General features: G+C 41.8%; 1 protein-coding gene across 1 annotated transcript; it reads right to left on the bottom strand.

Annotated features, from left to right (window-relative positions):
- Positions 1-2,713: 2,713 nt before the first annotated feature.
- On the bottom strand, positions 2,714-9,284 carry lto1 (LTO1 maturation factor of ABCE1). The gene is made up of 5 exons (XM_003214659.4): positions 9,102-9,284; positions 6,101-6,206; positions 5,782-5,852; positions 4,415-4,532; positions 2,714-4,106 (listed from the first exon to the last, which is right to left on the bottom strand). Exons 1-5 carry the CDS (start codon positions 9,158-9,160, stop codon positions 4,038-4,040), a joined length of 423 nt encoding a protein of 140 aa, XP_003214707.1. The 5' UTR covers positions 9,161-9,284; the 3' UTR covers positions 2,714-4,037.
- Between the last annotated feature and the right edge of the window lie 8,772 nt (positions 9,285-18,056).

Consider the following 18,056-nt stretch of genomic DNA (forward strand, 5'->3'; position numbering starts at 1 on the left):
GACATCCAACAAAATTGTCTGATTAAACCTTAAAGAATTATAATGAAGTACAAAACATATGTGATTCACAAGATATTTTCTGGTTGCAATGTAGGGTATCGCAGGGTATTAAAATGTCCTGTGTTCAAAAGGGATGTTTATGTATCCAAAATTTAAGTGTTTCATTCAAACAACAGCCAAAACACGCAAAGAAAATAAAACCAGAGAAAGAAAAGTATATTAGTATTGTGAAGTAATTAATAGATCCCAGCAAAAATTTCAGTGCCCTTCTCCAAACCCCTCTCCAACATATTAGACATTTTTTGTCTAATATGTTGACTTTATCAGGCACAAAACAAAAAACCTATGGCAAAAATAAATTAATCTGTTGGAATGCTTTTCATTTTTATTTTTAAAATAGTTTAACAAATTTCTGAAATTTGTGGTGGTGTTTACAACCATGCAGATCATAATGTCTTTAAGGAATCTGCAACAAAATCTGATTCTATAGACTAAAACCATCCACCCTCTGCTTAAAAACCTCCAGAGAAGGAGACTCCACCCCACTCTGTGACAGCATATTCCACTGCCGAACATAAACAAGTATTACACATAGGGACTAGTTGCATATGAAAGTTTAGTAATATTTTCCACTGAACAATGCACAAGGACGTTTAGGAAACAAGAATGAAAACTATTCAATATCAGAAGAAATATATGGAGCAAGAGCACTCTGTTAAATGTATACAAGAAATCATGAATGCTTCTTACTAAAATTAAAGGAAAACATGGAAGTTACTGCTTTGCCTACTATTTTGCAATGTAATTGAAATATGAGAATAATTAAAGTTACACAATATAACATGGAACAATATAAGAATCCAATTCCAGATGTTGCACAAGCTGTTTCAGCAACTGACCCCTCATTCATAGAGTTATGAGTTGGGTCGATACAGGGAATGCTGTGGATGTAGCCTACCTGGATTTCAGTAAGGCCTTCGACAAAGTCCCCCACGAACTTCTGGCAAACAAACTAGTAAAATGTGGGCTAGACAAAACTACGGTTAGGTGGATCTGTAATTGGCTAAGCGAACGAACCCAAAGGGTGCTCACCAATGCGTCGTCTTCATCATGGAAAGAAGTCACGAGTGGAGTGCCGCAGGGCTCCGTCCTGGGCCCGGTTCTGTTCAACATCTTTATTAACGACTTAGACGAAGGGTTAGAAGGCACGATCATCAAGTTTGCAGACGACACAAAACTGGGAGGGATAGCTAACACTCCAGAAGACAGGAGCAGAATTCAAAACGATCTTGACAGACTAGAGAGATGGGCCGAAACTAACAAAATGAAGTTCAACAGGGACAAATGCAAGATACTTCACTTCGGCAGAAAAAATGGAAATCAGAGATACAGAATGGGGGACGCCTGGCTTGACAGCAGTGTGTACGAAAAAGACCTTGGAGTCGTCGTGGACAACAAGTTAAACATGAGCCAACAATGTGATGCGGCAGCTAAAAAAGCCAACGGGATTCTGGCCTGCATCAATAGGGGTATAGCGTTTAGATCCAGGGAAGTCATGCTCCCCCTCTATTCTGCCTTGGTCAGACCACACCTGGAATACTGTGTCCAATTTTGGGCACCACAGTTGAAGGGAGATATTGACAAGCTGGAAAGCGTTCAGAGGAGGGCGACTAAAATGATTAAGGGTCTGGAGAACAAGCCCTATGAGGAGCGGCTTAAAGAGCTGGGCATGTTTAGCCTGCAGAAGAGAAGGCTGAGACATGATAGCCATGTACAAATACGTGAAGGGAAGTCATAGGGAGGAGGGAGCAAGCTTATTTTCTGCTGCCCTGCAGACTAGGACACGGAACAATGGCTTCAAACTACAGGAAAGGAGATTCCACCTGAACATCAGGAAGAACTTCCTCACTGTGAGAGCTGTTCGACAGTGGAACTCTCTTCCCCGGGCAGTGGTGGAGGCTCCTTCTTTGGAGGCTTTTAAGCAGAGGCTGGATGGCCATCTGTCGGGGGTGCTTTGAATGCGATTTCCTGCTTCTTAGCAGGGGGTTGGACTAGATGGCCCATGAGGTCTCTTCCAACTCTACTATTCTATGATTCTATGATTGGTTTCAGTATTGTATGTTTTCATTGTAACGTCTTGTTTACATTTAAAATCCCAGTTTTTGAGGGGACAGGCATGGTAGAAATGAAGTTAATTCAATTATAATTATCTGGAAAAGGAATAAATAACCCCCACCCCTTTCTAACTACCTACATAACACAAAAGCAAGCTTTTTTCTGGCTGATAGTTTTCCCACTAGGTGGCCCTAAACTAACGTTTTCTCATGTTGATCAATTCCAACAGTTAACAAAGCAACACAAATTTTCTTTGGAGACAGTAAGGGCCCAACAGGACAAGAGAGGGGCATGTGTGACTTCTCAGATGCTGCTGGACTGCAGTTCAGATGAAGCTGGCTGCAATTTCCATCGGCCCTGTTCCTAAACCCCAAAGGCTTATCATTGCTGTTTTCTCCCCAGGACTTCCCTCGGTCTGGCAAATAGGCCTGCAGCAGAGATATGGACTGGGGAATAAAAGGTCTTTGCTGCTCTTCCATACCACCCAACCTTTTCACTTTGGCTGAGCAAACTGTGTGAACTACATGTCCAAGCATACAAGTAATTACACAATGATATTCACATACTAAGGGGGAGGGGGAAGTAAACAGATTTAGAACATATTTTATTCCTTTTATTATAGAAGTCAGTAAGGGGAGTCCAGACAAAATATGCAAGAAAATTATGGGCACGGAATACACTCAACAGTCAGCAATACACCAGATAAATCACTGAGTTTCAAAATCAATCCTTCAAGCCTTCTCCTTGCACTAATGCATGTGGCTTTAATGTTATTTCATCTTATGGACAGGAAAGAGCAGGCAGACACAGGTCTTACTTGTACAAGAAGGCAGTAAGAATTTGCTGTGACCTCTTCATAAATTGTGATGCCAAAGGACAGGGAAAGAGAATGACTTGCCATGAAGTGCCTGCATATCAGTGCTTCCCAAGAAGAAGCAAATGTTTTTGTTAACATGCCTTGGACTGCTACCATACTTGTGGCCTTTGGCTACAGCTGCTTCTTTCCCAGAAACCCACCAGGTACTGGCAGCCAAAATCTCATAAATCTTGCACCAATCCATGGACCACTACTTTGGAGTAGCACTGACGCAGCTAAGCCTCCAAGCTCAATTCAATTTCCTCCCCAGAGATACTTTAAAGTACATTGAAGAACTGGGGTTATCTCTGGCACCTATGAAATTGCTGTAGATATTGCCACTTGCTTCATATCAACTAAATCATATTTCCAGAAATGTAATTCAGTGAAGTAATTCCCCTACTTTATTGGGCACATCCACATGGCGATGGCTGTAACAAAGAAAATTTCTGACCTCAGTTTAAGCGTATTTGGACTCAGATATTTGTATTTCAATATAGCTCATAAAGAAATCATTTATCACTATAATGCTGCATCATCCCGGATGACACTACATTTGTGAAAACACATAACATCTGTTACACAGATGAGTTGACTGGGTTCCTTGCACTAATATAGTGAAATACATTTTAGACATATTTCCAGAAGAATGTCAAGTTCATGAATAAAATCTTCAGAGAAGAAAACGCGTTTGTAAATGTCTTAAATCCCTTTAAAGCTATTTACTTAACATAAGTAGCACTGCTGTTTTGTAATCATTATGTTTTAGGACAATGTCCAACATTAATTTCTAAATAATTCTTCAACAGATAGCCTCATCGTGGAGTCACTGCCTTCTTAAATTGGAATATCCAAACCGAATGGAGACTGCAGTCCAGCAACATACAATACGCATAGCCTTTATTCCTACAGAAATATTAGCTTTCTTCTCTCTCTTTCTCTCTCTCTCTCTCTCTCTCTATATATATATATATATGTAAAAAAATCTTTTTTGCGCTTAATTGTCTGTACAAGATTTCACTGTTCGTTTAAACAAAAATGCTTTTCATCTCTGTCCATGTGGTTTTCAGAATGTGAGAGCAGACCCTCCAGAACCAAGTCGAGCATCAGTTGGAATATGCAGCAATGAACAGGCCTATAATGAGAAAGAGAAACCACTAGTTTGGATTTTTAATATTACATTTATGTTACACATCATCTCTGTCCGTTCCTCAGCTATTTATCATTATGGAATTATTTCACTTCAACAGTATGCAAGTGATATGCAAAAATCACCCATTCAATGGCTTTTCTCCTCCTTTTTCCCTTATGCCTCTCCCCTTCCTAATCTGCTCTGAAAGGCTCTAAATCCTCCAGAGGTAATTATTCTACTGGCAGACACATACTCTTGAATACAATTCTTTGGAAAGATCTTTTGTCCCAATGTTAAAATTGGCAACCAACCTGCTTGAATCGTCCTCTAATTTTCTCTAGGTCATCTTGAAGTCTCTCATAGACTGGATCTTCATGGGGAAATTTCTCAATCATCTCTATTAAGGACTCTAGAACTTTTGCCTTTTTACTGAAAAACATGAAGGCATCACATATGTGTGAAATAAGTTGTTTCATAATACAAAGAATGCCTGCTTTAGACTATATTTCAGGGGCTTAAACCTTATATTTTATATTCCTATTCTTGTATCTGGTGCAAGAGGACTGAAATGTGATTTCATTCTGCTTTGAAAGCACAGTATTCTGGAAGAGGCTCTGCTGTTACAAAGTACAAGTAAATACCCCTATTTAGCAATCTGGCACCAGCTAGAACAGAGAGGTATCCATCTGCCAGGCAGCGAGCCCAGAAATGCTTGTCTATGAAAAGCACCAATATTCTTCCACACATGATCTCATCTCTCAACATCTATCAGTGGAATTCAGCCAATTAAGAATCACCTCTGTATCTGAAGGAGAAATGGAAACTACATCCACGTGCTATTATTGGCAGCCATCTCCAAAGCACCAAAAGTATGCCCTAGCAGTTCAGGGAACCTCCCCCCCCCCCCCCCCAATCCCTCGAAGTATATATTACATGAGGGGAGGATAGAAAACCTAACTTAGATCCTCTTGTTCAAGAAGCCAAAATCATCTACAGCAATAATGATACCAGTTCAAGCAAACAAGTGATTCAACTGAATATTTTTGCTGAGCTTTCCTTAAATATTTAACAAGTGAAGTTTTCTGTACCCTTTTCCCAAAAGTCTAGGCTTAATACATAACTGATAGGATTTAGAAGATTGAGCTGGCGCAGCAGCCAGTGCAGTCATTTTAGGCCTTAAGTCCAAATGCAAGGAAGAGTAGGTAAATAATGCCGCCCCCTTTCATTCCTCTTCACCCCCATCTTGACTGTAACGCTCAAGCTGTGATTGCCTGCACCTTTATTTCCTTTTCCAGCACTCTCCCTCCAAGTATTTTTAGCTTAATCCAAAGGAAAAGTCATACATCTGAGAAATAAACCTATGAAAATGAGATCTGAAACAGAGGAAAAATTATTTGCTCCCTTACCATTCCCACTCCCTATGAAGACTCTTGAGCTAACCTCCTTATTGTTACAGCATTTCCCCATCCTCCCAAAACAAGTTTCCTGAAAGTACAGGAGACAACAAGGAAAGAGTGAAGAATGTAAACAAATAATACTCTCTATCACATCACAAGAACTAATCTCCTGGATCAAAATCCCACTCCACAAGTGAATCTGACTCGTGTGTGTGTGTCTGCGCACATGTGTATGTGTGTGTGTGGGGGGGGGGGGGATGAAGATATCATTTCATACTTACCTGTGTTTTTCATCAGAACCGGCATGAAGCAATTTCTTCCATGTCATTGCAAAACCAAGATATGACCCAATCTATATATTTGAAAAAGAGTTATTTTATTCTTACGTTAACAATACTAACAATATTATTTCCTCTCAAATAACAGCAGCTATACATTTTATTAAAAATTATTAAAGAAGTAGTTACACAAAGCTTAATTTGGAGAAAACGAATGTGTTTCTTAATGCCACAGAACTTCAATAAGGTCCATTATAGAACTGCAGAAGTTTAATTAACAGATTAATATATATCTCTTGCTTGAAACAAGATCAGCACATACTTCTAATCCAATGTTAGCACCTTGCTGCACTCCATATTGCCTTCCTTCAACGACACCAGCATGAATTCCTTCAGCATAGCCTTCCTGGTAGCCTTCACCATGAAATCTATAAAAAGACAGATTTAGAAAGAATTGCTAGATTCTGTTTAAGCAGTTGTTTTCAAGTATCTTGAAAGGGAACTGTCTGATTCAGTACATGTTACTTTCAAAGGAAATCTGCCTTTAACCAGCTTCACAGTGTCAAGCAAACTGGGTTAAGAGACTAAAATCAATTTTCAGATTTGTATGTCTATAGGCATCAAAAGGAAAAAAAACAGCTTAAATAAATATATTTAGGCTGTTATCTCATTCCTGTTTACCTGAGTTCAAGTCCAACTGAACTCAGTGAAATAGTTCTATACAGATATACACAGCACTGTCCTGTTAGCCATAAGATAGAGTTCTACTGGGAAAATACATACATTTCAAAAATTCATATTATTACCTGCCGCAGGGAGAGTCATATAATATATTCATCAGCCTCATTTACAGAAGCTTTAAACTGGATGCATAAACAGAGAGCTTGAAGAAAACCCAGGTGTAAGAGACAGTTTTAAGGCATCTCTGCAAATTAGATCTTTGAAGCAAATCATGGTGAAACTGAAAAACCTGCTTCATGCTGAAGAAATTATTTCATCTGCTTTCAAATTTATGATGAAGTGGCAAAACTTCACAGGATTTTAAAGAACATGCCCAAACAGCACAGAAAAGGTCTATGTTTTACACCATATAGCATTCTAAATAACGATGCATCATTAAAACCTTGGAAGAAGCCTGTCAGATTCTTGGTTGACAAGATGGAGGGTTGGTTCCCAATCTGTATACATCTGATTTTGGAAAAGTTGCCATGCAGATCTGAAAGGTTTTTACACCTACCGTCTTCTTTCAGATTTCGCTAAAGAATCTATGTTAAAGTTGTAGTTTTATATGGGAGCATGTTCCATCAGTTGATCAAATTGCATCACATTCTAACCCAAGTGAATGGTATTTGGTACTGTTTTAATACATTATTATTGTCCCTGGGGGGGGCTATGTTTTGCTATAGAGTGTTACCTCATTTATTGCGGGGGTTACATTCTAGGACCACCCGCAATAAGTGAAAATCTGTGAAGTAGGGGTGCTATATTTATTTTAATATTTACACATTATATTAATAGTTAGGTGGCCTTTCTCCCCTTCACAAGCCTTCTTTCTGCATTTCTTTAGAGTGGCCCGGCTGGATGCCGACGAGAGGGAGGGCACATGCACAAAAGAGAAACTGGCACCTTTTGCGCATGCGCCACCTCTCAGAAAAAAACTGTGAAGCTGTAAGGAAGCAAAAACCGAACCGCAAAGTAGGGAGGAAACACTGTATTCTGCTTTTATCTTTTCTATGAACTGATCTGTGATGCTAATAGTTGACTGATTGTGAGTGCACTTTCACCAACTACAGCACATCCAAATGAGGCTGGCTGGGTGGCAAGAACAGTGTGAATAACTGCTGTTGCATGTTTTCAAGTTGCCATATAAAATCCAGACTATCTGCTTTGAACTGGATTATATGGCAGTGTAGATCCAATGTCATATATTCCAGTTCATCTGCGATCAGATCCTGGCATATAGGGCAGTATAGATTCAGCCTTAAACAAGGAATACTCTGAGGCAAATCTGCCAGCTCCTTCCTCTGAAATATTGCTTACATCAACTTGTATTCCTTGGCAGTCTCTCATTCATGTACTAAGCAGGGCTGACCTTGCTTACTTACCAAGACTATTATTGTTATAGTTATTATTATGTTGATTTATATCTAGCTTTTTCTCTGGATTATATGGCAGTGTAGACTAAGATAATCCAAAGCAGATAATGTGGATTATATAGCAGTGTAGAAGGGGCCTCCCAGAATCCCTAATCACTGGCCAAAGCAGCTGAGGCTTCTGGGAGTTGAAGTCCAAAATACCTGGCAGATTGTTTGTTGTTTATTAGTTCAGTCACTTCCGACTCGTGACCTCATGGGCCAGCTGACGCCAGAGCTCCCTGTCGGCCCCAGCTCCTTCAAGGTCAAGCCAGTCACTTCAAGGATAACATCTATCAGTCTTGCCCTTGGCTGGCCCCTCTTCCTTTTTCCTTCCATTTTCCCCAGCATCATTCTCTTCTCCAAGCTTTCCTGTCTTCTCATTATGTGGGCAAAGTACTTCATCTTTGCCCCTAATATCCTTCCCGCCAGTGAGCAATCGGGCATTATTTTCTGGAGTATGGACTGGTTTGATCTTTTTACGATCCAAGGCACTCTCAGAATTTTCCTCCAGCACCAGAGTTCAAAAGCATCTATCTTCCTTTGCTCAGACTTCCTTATGGTTCAGCTCTCGCATCCATAGGTTACTACGGGGATTACCATTGCTTTAACTATGCAGACCTTTGTTGCCAGTGTGATGTCTCTACTCTTCACTATTTTATCAAGGTTAGTCTTGGCTCTCCTCCCAAGAAGTAAATGTCTTCTTATTTCCTGGCTGCAGTCTGCATCTGCAGTAATTTTTGCGCCTAGAAATACAAAGTCTGTCACTGCCTCCATGTTTTCTCCCACTATATGCCAGTAATCAATTGGTCTGGTTGCCATAATCTTGGTTTTCTTGATGTTTAACTGCAACCCAGCTTTTGCGCTTTCTTCTTACTCCTTGGTGTTAAGGCTCCTCAGCTCCTCCTCGCTTTCTGCCATCAGAGTGCTATCATCTGCATATCTAAGGTTATTACTGTTCCAGCAATTTTAACTCCAGCCTTGGATTCATGAAGCCCCGCACGTCGCATGATGTGCTCTGCATACAACTTGAATAGGGAGGGTGAGAGGACAAGCCTGGCAGATTAGAATTTGGGATTCGCTGCTTTGGGCGATTTGGGCCTTCAGGAGATCAGCCTCAAGGCCCAAATCTCTCACTCTCTCTCCCAAAAAGGCGCAGAGTAGGCCCGAAACCACGGTGAGCCCACGTACCTTGCCTCTGCCATGACGATGGCGTCGAAAGCATCCGGCTCGCGGCTGCCTTCTTCCATAACGGCACCTCTGGACAGCTCCCTAGCTCCTCTTCCTCGCAACTGACCCTCCCGACCATGCACTAAACGACGGACGGCAAGCTGGAGGGATCAAGCCACAGAGCCGTCCCGCGCATGCTCTGTAGAAGGAGCCGGCTTTCCTTCGTGACGTCAGGGCCGGAATCTGCGGAACGCGGTGAGTTCATTCCCTCCCGGCATCTTTTGTTTCCTGTCGTTCCTCAGACTTGCCACTAGAGGGAGCGCGTCCTCTGTGTAAAAAGAAAGGAGCGCCTGCTGCAAAGGGGCTGGATCCAAGCCAGGCATGGGCAAACTTGGGCCCTCCAGGTGTGGCTGAGGGGCAAAAGGAAAGGGCCTGAGGCTGATAGGAATTTGTGGGAGCTGAAGTCCAAAACACCTGGAGGGCCCAAGTTTGCCCATGCCTAATCTACGCTGCCATATAGTGCAGTTTCTGAATGCAAATTAACTGCGTTGAACTGGGTTATATGGAAGTGTAGACTCATATTATCCAGTGCAATGTATTTAAGACGCATTCTAAGACTGCATTATTGGGTAGCGTAAATCCAGCCAAAGACTCATTGTAGAATTAATGCAGTTGGACACCACTTTTACTTGCAGAAACTTGCAGGATACTCGCAGGAACACCTCAGCAAGCAAGAGTCCAAAAGTGGCAGACTGAAACCCGCAACCTCAATCCATGGCAGATATCGGATGAGAAGCTCCCTCCTGGGCACAGAAGACAGGGCGACTTGGAAGGTGCTGAATAGACTGCATTCTGGCAGCAGGAGATGCAGAGCCAATCTTAAGAAATGGGGCCACAAAGTGGAGTCCATGACATGCAAGTGTGGAGATGAGCAAACCAAAGAACACTTATTTCAGTGCAGCCTGAGCCCTGCCACATGCACAGTGGACGACCTTCTTACAGCGACACCAGGGGCACTCCAAGTGGTCAGCTTCTGGTCAAAGGAAAGCTAGTGTAATGCCAAGTTTTTAAACTTTGTTTGTGTTTTTAAATACATTATAACTTTACCCTCAATTAGTCTCTGACATGATAAATAAAATCACTTTAACTATCACGACTCAATGTTAGGGAATCATAGGAGTTGTAATTTCACAACGTCCTTAACCTTCTCTGCCAAAGAGTGCTGGGACTTCACCAAACTACAACACTAAAGATTACACAGCATTGAGCCATGGCAGGGAAAGTGCCACCAAACTGCATTAACCCTATAGTGTAGAGCAGGAATGGGCAAACTACAGCCCTCCAGGTTTTTTGGACTTCAACTCTCACAATTCCTAACAGCTATTAGGCTGTTAGGAATTGTGGGAGTTGTAGTCTAAAACACTTGGAGAGCCATAGTTTGCCCATTCCTGGTGTAGAAGTACACTAAAGAACTCCCGAAACTTGATCAAGTTGAGTTTAAAGACCTCCAAAAATTGAGTCCACACCACTCTGAGGCAATCTATTCCACTATCAAAAGGTCATAAAATAATTATTTTACTATTTTATTTTACTAGAGAGGCTGAAAACCTGGACACACAAAGGTTTCAATGAAAGCCTAGATTTTCTATTATTATCAGGCTATTTCATGCAGAGCAAACATGCCAACCCTCCAGCTAGATTGCATCAGATACCTTTGGAAACGGCCACACCACTTTCCCTCATCCCCCTCCCCTCTTCTGACCATCTGTGCAAATGCATAAATAATAAATAGTCTGACAGTTGTCTTCCTGTATTACTTATCAGTCCAATTAATAAAAAAGTGTATATGAACTTCTGTTGGCCGCTTAATTTATGATCTACATTGCATTTTATGAACCTAATCCTCCTATTCTATCCTATCTGATTTGTCATCAGTCCACTCCTCTGGGCTTCACACAAATCTACCATTTGTCAAAATATATGATCCTGTGTATTCTTTTGCATTTCTGGCTGAATAGGTTAACCATTGGTTTGTATGAAGTTGCTTAAGCACAACTTGTGTTCTCTTGGTATCCAGTTTGCTAGATGACATGTCCATTGGTTATCTTTTGTTCTTGCTATATGCCTTGTTCATCTCCTTTTTGTCTCATAGATTTCATTGACCACATCATGTGCCCTGGTTCTTTGGCAAAGCCCTTTATTGCTGACTTTATCTCTTATTGTCACACCACAAATGCTTATTTCCATTGTTCTCTGAGTCACTGCCAGTTTTTCCTCCTCTTACTTTGTTGTTGCCCATGTTTCAGATGCATATAACATTGCTGGTAGAACAGTGGTGTTGAAGATATCTGCTCTGACCTTCATTGGCAGCTTAGCATCTGTTAGCACTGTCCAGTTCAATTAAAAGCCATCCAAGCAATCTTGCGTCTTCTTGTCCATTTGCCATTTGCCAAACTATTTGACTGTACTTGTTGACCAAGATATACATATTCAGTCACTCCCTCGATTTCATCTGTTTATAACGGTGAACTTAATATCTATTGTTAAATGATTTATGTATACGTTATCCCATCATTTAGCATTACAAAGCATATATAAAAACCAATCTCTCTATTCAGTATCACCAGCTATGTAGCACATCCCATCATCCAGTGTTACAAAGCATATAAAAATCATTCCTCTTCCCAAGAAATTTATAAAGCATCTTATCAAAATATCATATTACACTACATCATAATAGTGCTACAAGAATGTTAAAATGTGTATATAGAGGGACAACTGTAATGCTGCAAAATCGTTGCTGTTGCTGTTGTTGTTCTTTATAGCCCACTTTTTCCCTCTTAAAAGATAATCAAAGTGGAAAACAATACCAAAAACAATACAATATACAATGTAAAACTTAAAAGATATACACATTCAGACATAATTAAATAAAAGACTATTAAAAATAAAGCCATTAAAACTGATTGAAATACATAACACACTTCATGCATAAACATATAAGGAAGTCAAATATTTCAAGACAATTAGATTATCATTTGTTGCTTTCCTTTTTGGCGGAAAGCTGGCATTAATATTTTATCAGGCATCTTAGGCTTCATAATATTGGGAGAACTCCACACTTCCCTTTCTTCTTAGATTTTTACAAGAATCTATCTGAGTGTTTCAACTATTTTTTCAAGTAGAGAGTGACCCAGACAGGGCTGTTCAAGGGCATGGTTCAAGCTCACATCTAATCTCACCTGGTTTAAACAACAGGACATCCCTGAAAATTTATCAGTTAGACCGTCCTTCTGTAAACAGCTACTTCAGTTACTTAAAGATATTGTTGAAAAGAAAACTGGAAGAGTTTGTCACTGAACAAAGGGCAAGGTACAATTTGTCACCTGAATGCAAACATCATTTTTGAGAAGTATAATATAGTTGTCTCTTTCTATGACATCTGAATGGGAAGACATCTACTATATAATTAATAAATTGATTGATTATATTTGCATAAGAAAAGTAGATAAGGTTTAAGAGCATTCTTTGAAACTCATTGTTTTGAATGTTGGGAAAATAACTCTCACTCATCAACTGCTGTATCACATCCATTATTATTTCTAATTACTTGTTATTAACCATCTACAAGGTTAAATCCAGATATTAGTCCCAACTAATGTGGACATATTGAATCAACATAAACTTGATTGTTGTTGTTTATTTGTTCAGTCACATGGGCCAGCCCACGCCAGAGCTCCCTGTCAGCCTGTTGCCACCCCAGCTCCTTCAAGGTCAAGCCAGTCACTTGATTAGTCCACACTTAAGTAAATCCTATTGACGGAAGAAGTCTGTGCTCATTGGGACTAATGTGTGGATTTAGCTCATGGAGTGAAGTGCCCAGAAACAGACCTTTATAGGCAGGCTTTATTTGTAAATAGCCATAGAAAAGGAAAACCTGTGAGTGTGGTGATGGGGTTGTTTGGGGATAAAGACAGGAAGGAAGATGACATCCCTCCTAAATTCAAGATAAGCAGAATGGTGGAGGGAGTTATTGCAATGTAGTGTGATGCTTGCTAGGAACCAGAAAGGAGGTATAATCAACTGGCCAAAAGAGCCCTCATGAGGATGGGCTGTTAAAATATGTGTAGTATTCCAGGGCATCTATGTCTGGATCTACAATGGCCATACAATGCAGTTCAAACTGCATTATATAGGTCTACACTGACCATATAAAACAGTTCAAACTGCCTTATATGGCAGTGTAGATACAGCCTTCATTTCATTTCAGCCTACTGTCAATGGACTGGTGATTGTAGCTATATTCAAATTCTTCTGTTTCTCATGACTATCTTCTTCTGTTGTTTTTACATGTTGTTTACAAAATTAAACAAAAGCACTGACACAAAAAGTCACTACTGTGATATGAACAGCCAGCATGAAGGGCTGATAAGATTCCAGAAGGCAATGGTTTAAATTTCTGCTTAGCCATGGCAAGTCACACACCCTTAGATTAAAAGTAAAGCTGAGGACTAACCTCCTCTGAATAAAATCTGCCAAGAAAATCCCATGAAAGAGTAATCTTTGGATTACCCTAAACTGGAAACAACTTGAAGGCACACAAGAATTGAATTCACTTATATCCCATCCTTTCCCCAATAATGGGGAACATGTTGGCTTTTTGTTGTGTGCCTTCAATGTTACTTCCAACTTATGATGGCCTCAAGGTTTTCTTTGCAAAACTTACTTAGAGAGGTTTTCAGATGCCCCGTTTCACAATCTGCTGGGTTTGAGTGCGCCCACTTGAAGGTGGGAACCCAGGACAGTTTGGGGATTCTGCTAGTGTACCGTCCACCCCGTGACACAGCAGTCTCCCTGTCTGAGCAAGCAGAGGTGGTCTCTAGCGTGGTGTTGGGTTCCCAGCGACTGATTGTGCTGGATGACTTCAACATTCATGCTGAGGCCACCTTAACAGGTGCAGCTCATGAATTCATGGCCGTCATGACGACCATGGGACTGTCTCAAGTAATATCGGGTCCCACTCATCAAGCTGGACATACACTCTACCTAGTTTTTGTTGCGAGTGACAGTTTGGTTGGAGTGGAAGAGCAAATTATTCTTCCATTGTCATGGTCCGACCATTATCTGATCAGTTTAAGACTCACTGTGACCTCAAACCTCTGGGGGGGGGGGCATTAAGATGGTCCGCCCCAGGAGGCTTATGGATCCTGGTGGATTCCTGAGGTCTCTTGGGGATCTGCCTGCCATGGAGGCTGACGATCCTGTCGATGCCTTGGTTGATTGCTATAATAGCAAGATGACCAGGGCAATAGACATGATCGCCCCTGAACGTTCTTGTTGCTCAGATTCTCTTCAGCACCCTGGTTTACCGGGGAGCTGGCAGAGATGGAACGCACAAGAAGGAGACTAGAGTGCCGTTGGCGAACATCTCGTGACGTCTCTGACCAAACACGGGCTAGAGCTGCCACTAAGGCCTACTCCGTGGCATTGCAGGCAGCCAGGAAGGGTTTCACGACTGCCCACATCGCGTCTGCAACGAATAGACCGTCATAGTTGTTTCGGGTCGTTGGGGAGCTCCTCCACCTTCCTGAGGTTGGGGGGGGGCACCTGATGACTCGGCAACTCGGTGTAGCGAGTTCGCTCACCATTTTGCAGACAAAGTTGCTCAGATTTGTTCCGACTTGGATAGCGGCCTTGATGCAATGCCAGAGGAGGTAACTGAGGTATCTGTCTGTTCGAGCTTGTGGGATTCGTTTTAGCTTGTGCAACCTGATAACGTGGACAAGATCCTTGGAGCCGTGAGGGCGACCACCTGTGCCCTTGATCCTTGCCCTTCCTGGCTTTTAAAACAGGCCAGTGGTGGGTTAGTAGATTAGTTTGTGAGGATAATTAATGCCTCTTTGGAGCAGGGTAAATTCCCATCTTGCCTAAAACAAGCCATAGGGAGGCCAGCCTTGAAGAAGGTCTCTTTGAATTCCACCAATTTAAGTAACTTCAGACCAATCTCTAACCTCCCTTTCTTGGGCAAGGTCTTGGAGCGGGTGGTTGCCTCTCAGCTCCAGGAATTCTTGGAAGATACTGTTTTTCTGGACCAATCGCAGTCCGGTTTCAGACCTGGGCACAGTACTGAGACAGCTTTGGTCAACTTGGTGGATGACCTCTGCAGAGAACTGGACAGGGGGAGTGTGACCTCTTGGACATCTCAGCGGCTTTCAATACTATCGATCATGGTATCCTTCTGGGACAGCTCTCCGGTATGGGCCTTGAGGGTATTGCTTTGCATGGCTCCAGTCCTTCCTGGAGGGTCGCTCTCAGTTGGTGAAGCTGGGGGACTCCTGCTCGGACCCCTGGCCATTGACCTGTGGGGTCCAGCAAGGTTCCATTCTATCCCCCATGCTTTTTAACATCTACATGAAACCTCTGGGCGAGGTCATCCGGAGTTTTGGAGTTCGATGCCATCTCTACGCGGATGACACCCAACTCTACTACTCTTTTCTACCTAAATCCAAGGAAGCCCCTCGGATTCTGGACCAGTGTCTGGCTGCTGTGTTGGCCTGGATGAGGGCGAAAAAGCTGAAGCTTAATCCTAACGAGACAGAGGTCCTCCAGGTCAGTCGTATGTCTGATCGGGGCATAGGGTGGCAGCCTGTGCTTGACGGGGTCACACTCCCCCTGAAGGCACAGGTCCACAGCTTGGGGCTCCTCCTGGACTCAGAGCTGACACTTGATGCTCAGGTGTCAGTAGTGGCTGGGAGGGCCTTTGCACAATTAAAACTTGTGCGCCAGTTGTGACCCTGCCTTGAGAAGTCAGATCTGGCCATGGTGGTCCATGCCTTTGTTGCCTCTAGACTGGATTATTGCAATGCACTCTACGTGGGGTTGCCCTTGAAAACGGCCCAGAAACTTCAACTAGTCCAGCGCTCGGCAGCCAGGCTACTAACTGGAGCAAATTACAGGGTGCAGTCTACCTGCCTGTTTAAGGAGCTCCATTGGCTGCTGTTTATTTTCCAAGCCCAATTCAAGGTGCAGGTTATCACCTATAAAGCCCTTAATGGTTTGGGACCCACCTACCTTCGTGACCATATTTCCCCCTATGAACTTGCACGGTCTCTCCATTCATCAGGGGAGGCCCTCCTCTCGATCCCACCACCATCGTAATCGTGGTTGGTGGGGACGAGGGAGAGGGCCTTCTCCATCGTGGCCCCCGGCTCTGGAACTCTCTCCACAGGGAGATAAGGCAGGCCCCCTACCCTTCTTATTTTTCGGAAGAGCCTGAAAACTTAGCTCTTCCAACAGGCTTTTGGTGACTGATTTCCTTAGTCTGGGATTGCCCTCTTTGTCCATTATATTTTTATAGTATTTTTACTCCTTAGCTGTATATAGTCTTTAGGTGTATGCCTCCTCCAGCACCTTAATTGGGATAATAGTCCCTGGTACCTACCTCTTTCCTAATCTGTACCGTACAAAACTATTTGTACTTTTCTGGCCCACTACCCCTTTTAGAAGCCAACCCAGGTTTTTATCAAAGTGTGCTTATTGTTTATTGGTATATGTGATTTTATTTATGATTTGTTTTTATTGTTGAGATTTATATTGCTTGTTGCCTGGGCTTGGCCCCATGTAAGCTGCCCCGAGTCCCCTCAGGGAGATTGGGCAGGGTATAAAAATAAAATTATTATTATTATTATTATTATTATTATTATTATTATTATTACTACTACTATTATTATTATTATTATTATTATTATTATTATTATTATTATCCTTTGCCTTCCACTGAGGCTGAGAGAGTAGGAGGTACCCATAGTCAGTCAATGCTTTTCTTATTGGGGATGACATCCTGATCTTCAGAGTATTAGAAAAAACACAGAAATTAAATCAAGGAAGTCAAGAACAAAAAAATCTCATCCTAGAAAGAAACAAAGGAAAAGAAGATGGAACCAATAATTCAATGACAGAGATGTCATTGAAGAACAAACATTAAAACAGACCATATAAAAATGAGGACTGAGCATGCCAAGCAGCCACAGAACATGGCATGGACAAATGAATGGCAATCTGAGCAGAGCACTCCCTTGTTTGGTGGTATGAGCACACCTTACCATTATGTTGCTGGCCGCAGTAATTAAAACATATGTTGAAAAACACGTATCAAAAATAAATCACATTTTTTCCTGAGAGCTGACACCAAGTCCAGTGGAGCCATTGTTCTTGCTGTTAAGGATCCCACCTTCTTTTTGAGTTGCTGCAACCTATATATGGTATTAACCTTGCCAAAGCTAAAAGGGGCATTCTCTTGCCAACGAAACATCAACTGAATGTTGCTTGTTGCTTTGCATTTAAGTCAGTGTTTATGTAATTTTGTGAATAAGAGTGATGGCTCTTTTCCTGAAAACAGGGTAGCTTTGTCTTTCTTGCTTTTCCTGTTCACAGCAATAAATTGTTTGATAAAGGGAAAGAAATGGCCTAGGACTTAGATGATATATGATAGAGCACAGAATCAGGCAATTCTATCTAGCCTGTTACTACACTAAGCACATCAAAGGAAGTTAAGTATCTCATCCAGCTTGCTGAAGAGCAAGAAGATGCTGTTCTCCTGCTATGGAATTTCTCAAGGGTGGGAAGAACGCCTGCCCGCCCACCCACCAACTGATCCACTGTGGATGCTCCTGCCTTCCTTTGAAGTTTGCAGTCACATTATGGTGAGATACATGGAGTAGCCCAGTGTTGATTGATCACATTTGCATTTCTCCATATCTACCAACCTGCAAAAGGAAACTCAGTGGGGATCAGTGAGACCTACACTTCAGATGCTGTGTGAAGTAACATGAGAAATAAATATTCTGCAGTTATAAATAATAATAGCCCTCAAAACAGGTCCAGAACATTTCAACTTTCCTGGATGAACAGAAAAGGATTTACAGATCATGGTCCTTGAACAGGGAAATTATGAAGGAAGCATAGAAAAGAAAAACA

This window comes from Anolis carolinensis, chromosome 1, assembly GCF_035594765.1.
Source record: "Anolis carolinensis isolate JA03-04 chromosome 1, rAnoCar3.1.pri, whole genome shotgun sequence".
Classification (NCBI taxonomy): domain Eukaryota; kingdom Metazoa; phylum Chordata; class Lepidosauria; order Squamata; family Dactyloidae; genus Anolis; species Anolis carolinensis.